The sequence below is a fragment of the Taurulus bubalis genome, assembly GCF_910589615.1.
Source record: "Taurulus bubalis genome assembly, chromosome: 14".
Taxonomy (NCBI): Eukaryota; Metazoa; Chordata; class Actinopteri; order Perciformes; family Cottidae; genus Taurulus; species Taurulus bubalis.
This window is the reverse complement of record NC_136602.1, coordinates 18,817,217-18,835,711: the sequence shown is the minus strand read 5'-3', so window position 1 is coordinate 18,835,711 and position 18,495 is coordinate 18,817,217. Positions and strand designations below refer to the sequence as shown.

At 44.0% G+C, this 18,495-nt stretch overlaps 1 protein-coding gene across 1 annotated transcript in view; it reads right to left on the bottom strand.

The window, feature by feature from the left end:
• ablim1a (actin binding LIM protein 1a) overlaps positions 1–17,285 on the bottom strand; it is a gene marked incomplete at its 5' end in the record, with an annotated part of 33,459 nt that extends 16,174 nt beyond the window's left edge. Inside the window, 3 exons of the mRNA XM_079229670.1 lie at positions 285–468; positions 3,569–3,706; positions 17,051–17,285. Of these exons, the coding sequence (XP_079085796.1) occupies positions 285–468; positions 3,569–3,706; positions 17,051–17,285 (557 nt within the window). The remainder of the gene's footprint in view (positions 1–284; positions 469–3,568; positions 3,707–17,050) is intronic.
• Between the last annotated feature and the right edge of the window lie 1,210 nt (positions 17,286–18,495).

The following is an 18,495-nucleotide window of genomic DNA, read 5'->3' as shown; positions in this document are numbered from 1 at the left end:
ATTAGCTGTGGGTTTTGCGGGCTGTCTGATGGGGCTGAAGATGACAGGACTTGATGATGTGGATGTGTGTCGACACTGTGTCCCCGAGGTGGACGTTTAGTCCGACGACTCAGACGTGACACACTGCATTGCACTGTACATCGTCTATTGGAATCCCTGCCATCTGATTGTTTTTGTCTGCCACTTCACGTGATTGCTGCTCTGGAAAGCTGCACTCAAATGCACCACATTGAGCTCAAGGTAACTCTTTATCAGCTAATGTACAATGAGTCTGTGTGCCTTACTTGCAGATGGTGCAGACGAAGCAAGCAGGGTGGTAGGTCTTTCCTAGTGCGGTGACCACTTCCCCCTCCACAAAGTCCCCACAGCCATTGCAGCGGGTGCCGTGCATGCGTTGGTAGTCCAGCGTGCACAGATACTCTCCATTCTTCATGAAGAAGCCCCCCTGGGCGAGGTCACATCCGCACACTGTATGGGACACACACACATCGTCACTCTGCGAGACAGGTCATTTAGTGCTCTGGCCATGTCACCATCTCCTCCACGCATCGGCGGCTTTGCTAAGCCTTGCTAGTCCGTGTAATCCTGAGTGGCTCGCTGAATTCGGGAAATGGATGCTGAGAAATTCATTTTAACAGCTGTGTGCGTTACAATGTGAAGCGTAACGTCAAATCCTTTCGTCAGCGTTCACAGTCGTAATAAAAATAAATTCTGGACCTTGTCACTTTGAAGAAACTCTGCATTGAGGGCTCGGGTCGATAATTCAGCACTACCACCTCAAGGTCTTTTCATTGTCGGTATGGAGGTAAAGTGTTCAGTGCAACAACAATTCTATAATTGTCTCGCCCAGGAAATGGCCTTGGTCTGTTTCTGAAGATAAATGGCAGTGTAGTACTATGTACTACACTGCCATTTTCCAACAAGCTTCCTTCAATTCAAATATAACCTCGTCATCTACACAAACATGAAAGACAGGATGAGACAGAAATAGTAATTGGGGAACAATTGAGAGTTTGGAGATATTTTATTGTTGGTGCGACGCTGTTGTCGGGTTTTACTTCTGACTAAATGAAAGATGTACTATATTGGAGTAGATTTCAAGCAGAGACACGGATTCATGACTTTTCACTTTTTGGTTGGTCCTTCATGAAACATGGCAGTTTTCAACTTGACATGCTTTAAACACTTTTGTGATATGCTTATATCAAAAGTGTACAGTAAATCAAGCCTTTTTTTCATTTTCTTGTTAATCAGTGTGTCATATCAACATTAAGGTAAACATTAAGTTTAATTATGACACCATATCAAAATGTAAATCTCCAACAGATCTGTCATTTTATTCCATCCATATGGGCAACGTGCATATTTATATTAATCAGCACATTGTTATTATATAAATGAGAGTACTATACAATAAGACTGCCATCCGTATAAAAACATCCGTAAATAACCAAATAACTGCCAGTGGCTGTGAAAGAGGTCATTTGGCATGTAATGATGGGGCACTTCAACATTTCCGAAAAACTGTCATTGATGAAGCTAACCGTGGTTGAGCGCGTCAGCATGCATGAACATTTGATAATTGGCACTAAACGCATAGTGCAGCTGAGGCTGATTAGGATGTCATTAGTTTTGCGTATTTGCTTTATTTGATAAATTCAATTTTTGAGCTAATGATGAAAAAAAGTTACAGGACAACCGAAGTTATTGCAGATGATCTTGAGGGGGACATGAGTGTCTGGACCAAATTTCATGCCAATCCATTTTACAGTTGTTTTTTCAGTCCGGACAAATGTGATGCCACATTTAAAAATCTATGATATCCATGTTGTCCCATACTTTCAAATATGTTTTAATTCCAATGACTTTGTAACTGATTACATTTTACGGTGTCCTGGCTAATTGAAGAAATCATGGCTTTAAAAAAACCCTTATTTTTCACGTCACATAATTTCCCCATTTATCAAGACTCACTGACAACATATGTTTTGATCACGACTCAGACTTACTGCATTTGCATTACTTCCACCGCATAATGGTCACATGAACTGTGAAACCCACCAGTCCAGCACCACAGAGTGAGCCTGGGAATTTAATAACCCTTTGGAAATGCCACAGCTGGGAGGGAAAATATTTTGATGTTTGAGATGACTGCACCTAATCATTCTTATGCAATAAGCCACTTTAAATCCTGGAGATGAATGGGAGCGAGTGGGGCAGAGAATCAGATTTAATTGCATTAGGGCTCACCAGTGATGAGATTAGCTTGTAAACTATGCAAGTCAAGAGAAAACCCCCAGCGGAGATTTGGTGGCCTTTGACTGTGATGTCCAACCACCTCCGCTTTCCAACAGATGCATGCCATTACATTAAATGCATTTTTGGAAACTCAAGAGGGTCAATTTATGAAATTGAAATCAAAGTGAATTCAGGGAAATGAAAAGGTTTTTCTTTTCAGGCAATGAGATAAACACATGCAAAAAACATCTGTTTGGGATTTGTATGCCAAGGGGATATGCCAGTATGAATATCAATAAACTCAGCCTAACAATGATTGTATAACTAGTTCTACAAGTTGGAGACTTAAAACAGCACATATACATTTAGAGAACGAACTAAGACAGTGTGTCTGTTGGCTAATAATGACGTCCTTGTGTCTGCTTTGGCAAACACTGTCTAGTGTGCACAAACACTTTTAGAACCATTGACTCTCTGAAGGCATGTATCTCCATGTGTAAAGGACCGAATTAGGTGCTAATCTCAGTGTTTGCTTGTGTTATTCTGGGCCCTTGGAGAACTAAGCGAACTCTATAACAGTGCTCCAGTTACAGATTAACTACAAGTGCTTCGGCGAGGCAGGTTCAGCCTGCAAGAGTAAGACTGCTGGGTCGGCTGTGGGCTGCTACATCGTAATCAGGCCAGAATGCCAGAAATCCATCAGTAATGAGGATAAATGCCGGAGGATTTGCACCGTCACATGTCAGAGCAGTCTGAATGGTACAATAAAAGTATGCAGGTCTGAGAAGACAAGATGAGTCATGCCACCGGCTGTTAGAGGAGGATGGAAGAGGACACTGTGGCTTTTAGGAACAGCTCCTATCCAACTTCATGTGATTGGGATGCTTTTTGGGACAGTCGTGGAAAAAGAATAATTTGTTTAGCATTTGTTTGTCATTTTACCTAAAGGGTCACCAGATTGTTGACTCTATTACCTGTCATTCTACATCATAGGGTGAGAAAAGAAAGTCAGCATTAGGCTGCATGTACTGAGCGAAAGGAAGCAAATGTCCTACTATTGTTACAGTATGAAATTAGCGATGAATTATAAAACCTAACACCTTAGCTGCCAATGTTCACACAACCCCCACATTAGTATTCTCCAATTGAGAAAGAAATAAGCAGTCTGTGGACTCGTTTTTAAATTGTAAACGCATAACGTATTTACCGAATACCGGCCTTTTGATCATAATCTTAGGGTGGTCTCACATGGAGTAAAGCTGAGCAAAATCACAAGCAGCAATGCAGTGAAACCCATTCAACTGTCTTTAATTACATAAAATGACAGTACCTTTACAGGTGAAGCACTTGAGGTGGAAGTGCTTGTTCTGCACCCGCAGCACCTCTCCCTTACATGGCTCGCCACACTTGTAGCACTGAATCAGGGGCTTCTCTGTGGAGTGGTGGTGTGTGTCCTGCGCATGAGCCACTGCAAGAGAAGAGAAAGAGACATTAACATTACTATTGGGCTGTAACGTTGATGAGTCATCGTGGTTGCTCGATGCAGTTTCTTGTAACATTGCTTTCAGGTTGTTGTTTTTTTAAGTTGTCTTCATCCGACGACACGCTGTGAATCTGAATGTGCAACATCACACAGACTCCAGAGATAAAGACAAACTGCTGAGAGCCTGTCAGGGTAAAAAAAGAACAACATTGAGCAGGACAGCACAACTTTGGGTTCACGGCCCATATAGGCTCTCTAGAGAGCAACAACCTAAATATAGTCTGTCTTGATCAATGGAGGCTGGAGAGCCAAAATGCTGAGGCGAGCAGGGCTTGGTAAATGGCACACTAAAAGGGTATTGATAATATCAGTTTCCTGTAAGTTCATTCTCAAAGGAAAATATCGTGGACCATTTGCCATCTATGCCTTGATTATTTTCCCAATGCATGCTGTAATGCATAATATATGGCTTCTTATTGCCATGTGTAGAAGTTGTAATGTCAGACAGTCTTTTATTATCTCCTGTCCCTTGCTTTTTGGGCTGGTTAAGTGTTCCATTCTTCCCTGTGGAAGACCCTTAAGTGTTTGACAGTAAGCAGAGCAAAGCACTCAGTTCAGATAACGATAAAACAGGGCAGGCTAAATGTTTGCTGTGATATGAATATCTCAATTGTTCAATTCCTTCCTGTGAAGGCCTTCATATTTCCAACTACACTGCTGTGTGGGCAAATACAAGGGCAACAAGAATAAGAATAAGGTAAGAATGTAACGTAGAAAAGACAACTTTGCACAAGACTAAGTCACAGCCACGCCAGCAGCTTTGTGAGGCTGTACGTAGGCACAGCTGCGCTTAGGGCTAACGTCAGCATGCTAACTTGCTCACAACAACGTTAACATGCTACCTTAGACTTTATCGTCCTCAAGGGGAAACTTCTCTCCACAGCACTGTACACGTCAGACAATAATACATACTACAGCACAACAGTAACAACATATGCGCGGATAGACAACCGCACACACTCAAGGCTATTCAGCGAGGCCCATTGTTAAGGCGGCTATGGCTGCAGGGATAAGGGTTTTCCCAAAGAGAGCCCTTCTGCACCTCAGCGCTCTGTAGCTGCGCCCGGAGGGCAGAAGTACTATTCTATTGAGATTACAATGCGTGCAATGGCCTTATTGTTAAGCTCTGCGAGGTTGGGTGGGAGGACACCAATTATCCTGGCGGCGGTGTTGGTTATGTGTGTGAGTTGGGCCTGGTTAGAAACGGATTACATGTTAAAGAAGCAGCTGGAACAGTACAGTAGAATGGGCTGAACATGGCTCAACAACAGGAGGAGTTGGGGCAAGAGTCCTTTCAGCTCACGGATGACTGATCTCTGAGCTCTTTTTTTGGGGGATGTCATTGCTGATGATGTTGAGCCTATTGCCAATGTTCATTCTGAGGTATTTGAAAACCGCTTTGGCTTATACTGAAGTCCAGAAGGAGGATCGAAACAAAGCAGCAGCTTCTCCAGACATATCCTTGCTATGGATAGGAGGTCAATGAGGCAGAAGTGGTTGAACTCCGTGGCCCGTGTTTTTTTTGGATACAGGAGTGTAGGTTTTTTGGCGATCTGGTAGGATTTACAGAAGATGTTAGCAGATATACTGTATTGTTTACAATGTTAGCAATCTTAGTTTACTGCGCTAGCATGCTTTAAAAAATTGCCATTACACACAAAGTACAGAGAGTCTGATAGGAATATCATGAGTTTGCTCATAACAAATAATCAAGTTAAAATGTTGACCTATTGATTACATGAGGGGAGTATCCACACCAAATTCTATCCAATAGTTGTTGAGACAGTTCAAACAAAGCCACAAATGTCAACCTCGTGGCCCTACTGGAGAGAAACAAAGGGATCGCCAAAGTCATTAGGATCCATAATCTGAGAAACATGTCTTTACCAAGTTTGCCAATCCATCAAGTAGATGTTGAGATATTTCATTTGGATACATGAACACTTTCACCGGCTGGTGGTGCTATAGGAAAAGTCAAAGGATCACCAAAGTCAGTGGGCTCCATCCTCTGGGGAACATGCATGTGTGTACCTAATATCATAGCAATCAATAGAATGGTTGTTGAGATATTCCAGTCCAAACCAAAGAAATGGCCCGACATACCGACATTGGTATTCCTAAAGGCCCACTAGTGGTGCCAACATGACTTGAAATAGCTCACTTTTAATGGCTGGTTGCACAGCATGCATAGATCTTAATCTGAGTAAAGATTTAGACATCACTTTCCTAATGTTCGGTATTGTGATAGCCATCATAATTATATAAGACCGAGAAACTATTATCATCTTGCTTTATCTCTACAAGCAGCATCCAAAATTATATTTAGATCCCTTACATGTCAGCCTGTGAGAGAGGGCAAGCTCAAATTGCGGCACCAGCATCTTGTACAGGCACTTCCTGTGGCACAGCTCAGTTGCCACAGTGCTGGAGGCACATGCCGCGGTGCCTGAGGGAGATGCCGCTGTTCCGGAAGCTGCCACTACTTTAGAGGCAGCATTTCCGATGGCACGTCTCATGTGGTGGGGCACTTACGAGTTGCCCCTCGTGAGCCACTAGTTTTTGAGGCATCTGCCTGTGTTAGAGAGAGCGGTGACGCAACTTGCTTAAGGTCCTGGAGCTACCAACTCTCACGGCTTCGCCGTGTGACACACGCTTTTGCATGTTTTCACACGCACTCACGCCACACAACCAATTTCTCACGGTAAAAAAAATTTATGATTTTGGACCGAGGCGCGTTCCTTCCAGCGCGAGTTCCTTCCAGGCGCGCGTTCTACCCAGCTTTTGATCTCCTTCTAATAATTAACAATATAGGTTAGGTTTCAGTTAAGAATTAGTTGAATACCATTGTAATCAAAATGTCAATCAACCTACCTTGGTCAAATCTTAAACACAGGTCTATTAATTAGGCTATATTGTGAAGATATACACATCAATGTTCACTGACTAATCTCGTAACCATTTAAATATTGATTATGTAAATAGTGTTTGTCATAAAACGTAGCTCATGGACATATCGTATAATTCAAACTCTCTAGACACTTTCATAGACTGTATCAGATGATTCATAACAAGGCAATGTTATATTATGTACGGGCAATTTCTTTCACCAGGGCAACTCAAGGTTGTGATTCCATCCACACCTACTGTCCGCTGTACTGTTGAGAGTGTTGGAGGGAGACACTGAGCCCCATTAGAAGCCCATTGGTAGTAATGCTTAAGAAGATTAAAAAGCAAGGCCAATTAAAAAAATAACTTAATAATATCAGAGAAATATTTACTGTTGTTACAGTAAATATATAAAAAAAAAAGTTGTTGTAAACAAATGTCATTATCTCTACATACAGTCATAAAAGACAATGACAAATAAGCATATTCAAATGTGGAACATAAACTAAAAATGTTTGATTTCATATAATTTACAGGGTGGCAGTGCACATATCATTAATATTACTACTACAACTAGTTGTTGTGGCAAGCTGCCACATTTTTGTGGCAGCTTGCCACAAAAACTATACGAAACCTATACGAGGTGCTGGTGCCACGATTTGAGCTTGCTCCTACTGCAGCCTGTGGCGCTCCTCAGGAGAAAGTTTGGGCGTAGCTGACACAGACGGACACTAATCCAGCACTACTGTACGGGATGTAAATACTGCTGCAGTGCCGCACTGCACACAGTTTATCAGCTGTTGTGAAACCAGCAGATTATTTCACATTCAGGAACATTAACTAGCAAGGCAGCACCTCTCTCTCTCTCTCTCCTCCTCTGATTTCTTCTATCTCTTTCTTTTTCAAAGAAAGATATACACACACACACACATACACACACACACACGCACACACAAAAACACGCACACGCCCACACACCTAGAATACACATGAAAGGATCTTTGCTCTTTCTGCTCTGCAATAAATCATTAGTCTGCAAGGCTAAAATAAGACACCACCAAAAGCACAGAAATAGCATCATGACCAATCGATGGTGGACCAAAGGGAGACATTACTCTGGATTATTGATAGCTTGGCCTACCCTGCATCACACCTCTACAGTTGCAGTGGCGGTTGGGTTTAATTGCAGTAAAAGACAGTAAAAACGTGCAAAACCTTTAAGGATACGATTCACATAGCATCAGTCTATTCCTAATCTGGGTTGAAAGGGAAGTGAGAGAAGTTGTGAAAAACCATGAAGGAAGAAGACGGGATAACGAGAGAGATGCTGGAAGGAATGTGGGTGCGAGAGGGTGAAGGATCTCTCTTGTCTCTGATGTGATTGCATTCAGCAGGACAAAGACTCATCTCTAGGTGAACCAGGCTAGTGTGAGTCTCAGCAGCTCTGTGTGTGACATTGCACCTCCAAAGAAACAAACAGGCCATCTGGGTAACTGCAAATATACCCAATGTAACGAGTTGTTTCATGCACACTTTTCATCCAAGAAAAACTGTGAAATTATATTTTATTGACAACTTGATTCACAGATTGTAAAGCCCTCTGAGGCAAATTTGTGATTTTGGGCTATACAAAATAGTTTGAATTGATTCCATTATTATTTGTGAATAAGACAACTTTGGAATTGCTGGAAATTACATTTCTCCTCTTTGAGAGACTTGTTTTTCTGGCAACCTGGCTAATGAAAGTCCAATATTCCCTCTCCTCTAGCTCCACTATCTTCACTGCCGCTTGGTGCTGATTTGGTTGCGTGAAAAGGGTTTTTAGATTCTTTTTGCATAAAACAGCAGCCTGCTGTCTGAAAACAACGCTGATAAGAGCGGTGACAGAAAACTAAAACAGTTTTAGCCGTGAAACCAAAGAAATACATTAATTAAGAGACACCAAACAGGCTCCAAAGATCTGAGGTGAACAGCAGAGCGCGGTGGTGATCATTCTCTATGGGTTTGTCACTACACGCTAAACCTTATCCAGTGCTAAAATATAAAATAAAGCAGCTTTAAAGTAGAATTTGTTTTCTCTCTTTGTTCCCGTTTGTATTTCCGACTTACGTTTATTACCATTTCATAGAGTGTTATGTTGTCAGCAGGGACAGCCCAGCATGGAAAAGTCAACACTGCTAACGTCATAACAAGTTGACAAAAATCCAAGACAGATGTTTGAATCCCATGCACAGAGGACCTAAAAAAAGTGAGCTTTGGGAATCTATGAGCACTGCGTGTTATTCCAGCTTAACCCCGCCTCTTCCACTGGAGAGTGTTTGCCTCAGCAGTGGCTGCACAAAGGGAAGGAGACTGTGGCAAAGTCAGGCCGAGATGAGCACTCTCCATGGTGTTTCATAAAAAAATAAGGAAGCCAACATGAAAAGGGATGTTCAATTTGCTTAGATTGAACTATTTATGGGACTTGTTGGCCATAAATCCATAAGTGAGGTCTCTTTCAAAGGTTTAACAGGCCTCCACACTCATGCCTGTTAACAAAAGTATGACAATTTCCCTGCAATAACATGGTTTTGAAATAAATCCATTAGTGAGTCTTTAGGGGTTCTTGTGATGGCAGCAAAATGGCGCTCGGTTTGTTAGAATGTATATGATGTAAGGCTATAAATAAGTAAGCACGCGGTACATAAAGCAACTTTAGCACAGAGCAACTTGCTGTGAAATATACAGTAGTAGTACAATATTTCCGACCACTGCTCACATTCCTCATTCTGGGCTGGATGTGTTTAGCTGTACTGACAGAGTGATCTGTCCTGCCTCATCACCAGGGGATGAAGTGACTGATATGAGTCTGAACGCACAATGAAGATGCACTGAAACACACACACACACACACACACACACACACTGAGGGAACAATAACCAGCAGAGCATCCCAAAGCCCGGCGTAGAGGAAAGGGGACTGCTCTCTCCACCCCGACATCCCACCCACCCCCCATTTAAGCACAGCCGAGCTGCGTTGGCAATAATAAAGGCTGCAGTTGATTCTCTGGAGGGAAATGAAGAAGGCCATCTTGAATCCCCCGAGGACAGATTTCCCTGGAACACGTGCTCCGGCCTCGCTGGTAAATAACAAAAAGCGGGGTTATGGACGGAGAGAGTGCGCGATTTGCTACGAAAGATTCAGACTTTGTTTCCTTTTCGTGTGAACCCAGAGGAACAGCCTCGCGAAGCCGTGTACTAGTGGCTTGTGTTTGCGCTACGAAAAGGGGAATTCAATTAAACAATAGATGAGAGACGAAAAGGTCTAATAAAATATTCAGACGTTCACCGCCTTTGTTACTGTAAGAGTCACAGACAGAAGAGTTAGTACAGACAGCCCCAAAGTAGGGTGTGTGCGTGTGCGTGCCTGTGTGTGTGTGTGTGTGTGTGTGCCTGTGTGTGTGTGTGTTGCAAAGAGAGACAGAGGAACAGATGAACAAAGTAGCTCCATTCTTGGCATCCATGTCAATACGTTTGGGCCAAGATGAGCATAGACAACAAAACACAGACGTGCAGCAACACACTTTTTACTCCATGTGTTTCCAACCCCACCAGTTTGGGATGAAATATTCCGAGGGGGTCTGACCCATAATGAATATCAAAGGGCACAAAATATGCCCACCATAAAATCCCAAAGGGTGATCAGATGGGGGAGGGCATTGGGAGCTCTTCATCATCCAGACATAACAAGGAGCTCTTAACCCTCCCCTCCATGAATATGTATGGCTGTATTCACTGCCTCCCGCCCCTCTGCCCCACCACCAGCGTCCCAGACAAAGCACTTCAAACAGGGGCACAAATTGGGGGGGCGAGACCCTATCGTCCTCCACCAGGCCCCTAACCTTGGATAACTAATCCTCAGGGACCTGTGTGTGGAATTAATGACCTGTTCTGAATGGTTGAACTGCACAGTGCGGAGCGTTTGTAGTTGGGCAGGTACAAAATAATAAAACCACGCTGATAAACAGAGAGAGGGACTCCCATGGCCACTTATCTGAGAGGAGACAATGGCGGCTTCATGAACTGCAGTAGCCATTGTGTAGAAGTGCAGCGGATGAATGCCTTGGCTCTTTGCCTCTGAGCGACGGCCCACTACGACCCCACACTCCTGTGCCTTATTTCCTGTGATAATCGGGCCGATTGAAGCCAGACAGGGAGGATGTTTGTTGGCTGGCACAATGTACGGCTGCAGTCTGTGTTTCTTTTATGTGACTTTCACATTGCTCTTGTTGTTACAGCCCGTATATTTTAGGCCGTTGACCGCCTCGTCCCGGTCAACCACTTATCTCGTCTGTATATTCTGGACCTGTGTGCCAGCTGTACAAACAGAGTGTGTCTACGAAAGAGTCTAGCTCCTCTTTCAGGGGGCAGACACTGGCGAGCTTCGAAGATAAGGCACCACTGCAGTTGTCTGCAGCACTCTGCGAAATCCCGAGGAGCGGCAACACAGGCACATGATATCAGACTTTCATGTCAAAGGAAAATGTTCAGATTGTGGATGTTCTGAGAGTTGGTGACGTACACGTGAAGATGCTCGTCTGACTACACAGAGCGCGGTCAGCGGGGGCCTCTTACGCACAGCCGAGCAGAGCAGAGAGAAAGAGCCTAAATTAATCAAGTTGTTGTACAAATGTGCACAGATCTCAGAAGCGCGTGTAGATTTAAGATCAGACTGCCTCGGGTACACACAGCCCTGATAAATAGTAAACTATTTCAAGGGTATTCTGGGCTTTGAAACTAGGACAACCACCTGCAAAGTGGACCGAAACACGCTAACGCTGCAATCCTGTTACTGTGATTCATCATTCCGAGTATACGGTATAATCCGGTATTTGGTCAGCTGTGCATCCTGCTGTTACAGAGCCCACCTGGCCTCAGACAGGTGGCATGATGAGGTCCCGGGAGGATACAAGAAGTTGCCATCGCTTTCTGTTTCAAGGAATGAAAAGCTAGAGGCCTTTTAATGTGGACGGCAAACCCAGACAAGCCTCCCGCCACAAACCGATCCCAAGAGTTGGCAGGCGAGGCAGCGGGTTAACTCGACGGAAAAACTTTCAGAGGGGTTGTGGGAGATGAACATGTGGCAGCCAGAGGTTACGGGAGTTCTGCCAGCACGGGGGACGAGATGATGGCAAAGGCCTTTTCCTCTGTGGCAGTCAAATCCACATCAAGGGAAGCAGCCGCAGAGCCGGTCGCCGCCTCCAGCCACCAGCGCGCTGTCAGATATATAAACAAACCTACACACCAGTCAAGACACAATCTGAAAACATGTTTTTTTTTGTCAAATATTTTCAGACAAATCCTAAAAATAGCACATGCCCACACATAGAACACTGTTTGTCTCCACAAGCTGGAGGATCAACTCAAACCGATTCAATTGAGACACATTTAAGAGTGACTTATTACTGTAATTCATTACTTTGATATTCAGATCGAGTCCATCTGTCATGAATATGGGAAAATATATAAAGCAGTATGCTTTTCATTATATTTATGTATTCAGTATATGCCAGTTACATAAATACAATATTTGTAATTCAGTGTTCAAAGTCAAAAGGAAAAGAAGAAAACGGTTGCCATGAATTCAAACCAGACATTTTTATGATAGAAAACTGTGCCTGTAGCTGCTTGCTGTGATTCATACTGACAAACAATGGTCACCCTCACGACCACGTGCTCCGGCAGATTGCTGGGAATGTTAATGTCTTGCCCCCTGACTTCACCTAATTCATCCCCCGCAGCTGGGCGACCTCAGTTGAAGGTGGAAACCTTTTTCTTTCTTAACAGGGCGCTATGAATGAGGCCACAGCTGACAACAATGGAGCGTACCTTTTAGATGGTCACCATGGCAACCGCTGCAGACAGAGCGACAGAGAGTGCAGGTCCATAGCTGTGCGCAGTGTGGATCCCTACACCGGCGCTGCACTTTCCTCCCTCTACATGTTACCTTCACAGACCCAGCCTGCGGTTTTTAACCTTTACATTATCACCGTGGGCGCTCTGGTGTCAGGCTGCCACACAGCGAGCCAGATGCTTTGTTCCAACATAGATTTACATAAAGACTGACGCTGCCAAATTAAGCAGACTCCAACCCTAGCATCAGCTGCGAGGGAGTATTGAGCAGGGCGTAGCACGTTCAAGTCTTTAAAGTAGAGAGAACGTGGTCATGTATCATGAGTCATGCTTCTGGCAAGCAACACACGACCACATGAAGACGAAACATGTCCACGTTACTGTAACTGTACATCTAAAAATTCTCAAATCGTAGACGAAGAATTCATTCAAACTAAATAGAATTCAAACCGCGTGACACGGCAGTGCAAGTCCAACTGGACACGCTGCAGACAATCAACAGCACAACAAGCAAAACAAATCACAGAAGGACACACACTCTGGAATACCTTTTTCTTTGACCATGACCATTGGAATTGAGGTAAATCTGCACCAGAAAAGGCTCCGGGTATCGATCACCAGTAACACATGAGCTGCTAGTTCCTTCTTAAGTCAAGACTGAAGAGCAACAAAAAAACGAGCTGAGATACTAAAGAGAGAGAGAGAGAGAGAGAGAGAGAGAGAGAGAGAGGTGCAGGCGCTGCTAAGCTCTCCTCCCGAAAACGGCGCTATAGCGTGGGGTTTGCCTCCTGACTGCCTGTTTTCCTCCCATCCCTCTCCTCCTCCTCTTCCTCCTCCTCCTCCCCCTCCTCCTCTGCTCCCTCTCCCAGCCCCTCCGTTGTGCCAGCCGCCTCATTGCAGCAACCAGGTCGCTGCTGCTGCTGCTTCTGTGTGACCAAAAACAGTAACCCCAAAATCCTCAAAACAGACCCCATCAAGCACATACATTCCTGACATGTATATATATATATATATATATATATATATATATATATATATATATATATACACACACACACACACACACATAGAACATCTGTTTCTTTTCTTTCTCTTCTGTGTGGTACGATGTGAAGTTTGTCACTCCAAAAACGTAGATAAACTCTATGCCATGACTAGAAAGTGCAATAAACTGAATTTAGCTGGGAATAACTGTATTATCTAACACACACCTCGACAAAGACTTTCTGAAAGGGCAATTACTGTTTTCAGGACAGTACCTAGTCTGCTGAGCTGAAAGATTGGTTAAATTTAAAACAACTGAGTATATTTGACACGTGGGGGAAAAAAAGATGTAAAATAAATAAAAAATGAGTGAAAGACTGACTTCTTCTGGAAATGTTGGTCTTCGTGAGAGTAACCGGAGGTGGTTATAGCACACAAATGAATAATTAATATGAAATAAAAGCTGTGTTAAACACTTTATTCACAGTTGAAAACAGTGGCTTGATTGATAAGGTCGTTGGCGGTGGAAGATCAGACCTACCATAACCTATAGCATGATCGTTGTACTAATATCTTGAGTGGATCCTCTGAAATCCAATTATAAAGAGCACGAGAGAGCAGGTTCCTGGCTGAGCCTGATGAAGACACCGCTCTTACATCAGCTGCCACTGGAACGATCACATGGACATTTCTTGTCACAACTTCAGAAAGTTAGCTCATAAATGATGTTTGTCCGTATGATTGTTGCTTTGCTTATGATGCTGCGTAGATTATCGCACTGTTTTTGTATGCTATGAAGTAAGAGACAACACATTCTTCACGATAACGGTGTGTATGCTCAACCTCATCCATCTCAATCGTCCCCACAAACGGATATTTATGAAATCTATTTCACTCGCTAGGGAGCAAATGCTCCTTCTGTCTCCTGCTGGAGCCTCGCTGTACCTTCTCGTACGGCTAAGGGGGAGGAACCGTTTTTGCATCAGCACCACCTCTGTAAGTGCTGATGCAGGCGGTCCATTATGCATTCAAATGGCATTCATCCACTGCAGTGTCAACTGTGCCACCTGCTGGATACCCAACACCGTGCATCAGTTTTCACAGGGGCGTTTCCTTCTCACCGGGAAGTGGAGACAGACACGGCAGATATTTTTTATTTTTTACCTTCTTTTTTTTTTTTTATTATGAAGGGAGAGAAATATGGAATGAATTTGAGTGGATTCTCAAAAAGCACTTTTTTTGCCAAAGGTAGGCTAGTCAGAAAATAAAAAAAGAAGGGGTTTACAGTGTGGCAATTCACTGCTGAATGCAATGCAAAGAGAGTCCAGTTACCTCGTCTCAGGGCCTGCTAAGCCTTCTCTGCTGGCCTAAACAGAATCACAAAGTTATAGCTATTTGATAATTACATTTTTTAAACGCCAGCTGTTCGCGCCACACCGCGAAGAGCGGACGCAGGTAGAAAATCCACGGCCCACCACTGCTTTGTCTTCTCATAAAACAGTAATGGAGCTGTTATCAGGTTGCCTCTTTTAATGATCTCTGCTGGACATCCATGCTTCATAAGGCTTGCCAAGAGTAATTCCAGAGCAGCAAAGCCTATTATCAAAAGGTTTCTACTGTATATGGCTCACCTATGGATGATCCATTGATTACCCTGCACAGCCCTGATATCAGTGCACTGTTAGCATTTAGCATGTCATAGACCATAATAAAGCCCATTTGATTTACAGAGTATTGCCTGTGAGTGCTGAAGCCAGACTGAGGTCACATTTACAGTAAACAACAGTGGTTTGTGTGGATATACTGCAGTTATCCCTGGGATTAAAAATAAGGATTAGCGGAACCACACTCACACACACACACACACACACACACACACACACACACACACACACAAATGTAGATGAACACTCATGTGTAAATACTCTCAGCTGCACACCCTGTGCACGAGGAGAGGATTTGCCAATTTTTACAAATCCACCAGACACGTCGCCTGGCATCTAAATTGACCAGGATGAACCCCTCAACTCTTTTGGAGCATCGACAGACCTGCTCTTGTATTCTCTGGATAATGAAAAACACTTCACAAGCTTGAAGAAAAAACAGCAAGAACCTTTTGAGCAGCAATCCTGTGCACTGTTCTACAAAGCCTACTTTCACCCATGCAACATTAGCATTCCTATGTTGCAGCTACTCTGAATACACCAAAATGTATTTTCACTGCAACATCAATTCCATTTTTTTATGTTTCTTTGAGGAATTGTCAAAGATGGTGACCTCTCGAGGAGCCAAATAAGTGCCACTCATATTCAAAAGCACTTAACTGGTGAAATACTGCAGCCTTGCTTACTGGGTGGAAACAATGAACACAACACAGCGTTGTTGGGTTGGCACTTCAACACTAGAGAGATGTAAGAAAAGATTATTTTAAATGGGGACTATTGTTTCTTTGTGAGTTTGAATTTATTTTTGTTTTTCTACAGCTATCGGGTCTCAGGAAAGTCATGGAAGACTTTTTCCTGTCCAAAAACATTTAAAGCAGCAAGGAAATTACCCAGTGTTGGCCTCCAGATAATATAAGCAGCTATATTGACTGCCACGGTCACTTTGATTGATTTTAGATGTCACCAGAGGAGTTAAATGGATAAGCCTTGACCTCTGTGACCTTTGTCTCCAGGGTCAGTTTGCAGACACACAGCTTCCTTGAACCGGAGCCATTAGCCAAAATCAAACGTCCACTCCAAAACCAACGGAGTTGCTGACGTCTGTGGGATTTGCAAACAAGTTCCAAGCAATGATGATTTTACTACTGTGCCTGGCACTCAGTCAACGAATACATAAGGTCTAAAAATCTCCATTTGTCCTCATGCCCATCTTGTAATCCTGATGTAAGCCACCATGTAGCTTCCCCATGTACTGCTGCTTGGCAAAAAGCAGCAGTATGGGTTTGCATTATATTATATAACCATGGAGAGGGCGGTGATTAATTTCCTGATTTAAATTTTTTTCAACATTTGCAGCAACACTGTTTTGGCGTCGGGGAGTTGTGGTTGCATAACTTGTGGACAGGGGCACTCACACATATGCATCGGTCAGATGTGGAAAGCCTCAAGAGGTGTAATCACTCACTGTCATCCAATTACAATGAAGTAATCTCTTAGTAACGACTAATCAATTCACTTTCAGACACCTACTCGCAAACAGAATGCAAAGCGGGGGGGGGGGGGACGAGACCAAAACAACAACCCCTCGTGGTTTTAACAAACTGTTGACAAGGGGAAAGCAGAAAAGAGAAAAAGGGACAGAATAGAATAAAGTGCGTCTAAAAGTAGAACAAAATACTTCCTGTAAATCCATGCAAAAACTTTTGTTTTGCATTTTAATGATCGTTTTTTTACATCTCAATGATTAAGCAATCATCATTAAAGCTGTCTGGTGTTGAAAGTCGGCCCCAGCTGGGATGGTGAATGCATTCTTCAAACAGATGCATCTTTGCTCCTGTCCTACCTGTAGCGACCTCGTTCAGCCTCTCACTCAGATAATATTCATTCGGGTCGAGGAAGGGCAGCTGCTGCATGTATTGTTTCGGGATGAGGTACAGGACCTCAGCGACGTGCCCATCCTCAATGATGGACATGCGCTTGACCGAGCTCTTGCGCTTCACCCGGACGCGGTCGACTCCGTGGCTGCGGCTGGAGCTGCACAGCTTGCCCAGGCTGTTGAGATTGGGCAGAGTGGGCATGGTGCCCTGCTGTCCTTCGGCTGTCCCACAGAGCAGGGTGACGCACCGGAGGTAGACGTCGGCCAGGGTCGGGCTCAGACCCGCTCTAAAATCCAGTCGCCGTGTGACATTAAGAACACGGGGTGTTCACAGAGGCACAAAAGGGAAACAAAAGGAGCCAGAGATCGATGGGCGACTTCACAGCAGCGCATCATAAAATCACGACAATATCCAGCGGAGCCTCTGGTGGAAACTCCTCCTGTTATGATCCCTCCACCAGTCACTTCAGAGCTGCAGTGGATGTGAGAATTGGAATGCCGGCGTCCACCTTAAGGTGGGGACGCCGAAGAGCCTCTGCTGCAGGTAGAGCAGAGTGAGGAACAGGGAAAGAAGCTTACACTATGAGTGTCTTCAGCCCAACCAGCCTAGTGCCTTAAGCAGCTTAGGGCTGACGTCGAGCCTATGATTATCTTCGGGGTGGGGTTAGGGAGCTCTGCATCAGGTCGACCCTGCATGTGGCGGGACGCTCTGTACCTGATGGAGCTCATATGCATCCCGATCACTGCTCTGCTGGTTCACATCCGTCCTGGGTGGGGTTAGGGAGCTCCACAGGAGGTCGGCCCATGCGTGTGGTGGGACTCTCTGTGCCCCGATGTGACTCATGCTCATCCCGAACACTTCTCCGCTCGTTAGCATCTGTCCAATGACGAGCTGAGATTCTGGCAGACCTTAAAAAAAAAGTTAAACACGTTGACGCTCCCCCCCCCTTGTGTGCTACATTTTAAACGAGAATAAGTCATTAGACAAGAAGATCCTCCTTGAGAGACAATTTTAGACACTAACTATATTCTGTTACGCTCACAGAGAGGGTTTTTGTGTTAATGTGCTTGGTATTAACCTAAAAGGATACATACAAGTGCAGCATCACAGGGATCTCAGACATGCTTTTAGGGTGGATTGGCTTGGACGTCTGCCAGTCCTTTACAAGGTCAACAACCAGCAAGGTCAGTCCACCCGCCAACAATGCACAAACCCACTGTTAATCATCAGCAGCATTCTTCACAATAAAAGATACTGTTAGTGCCACATCAGCACTGAAGTGGAAACGCCAGCAGTGGCTCACCATTATCCTCGGAAATCATCGGATTTTGGAAGATGCTTCTTAGTAAGAAAGCATGTTCTGGGTTTTTAATCTTCAAACCATCTAATTTTGGGACGAATTTGTTTTCTT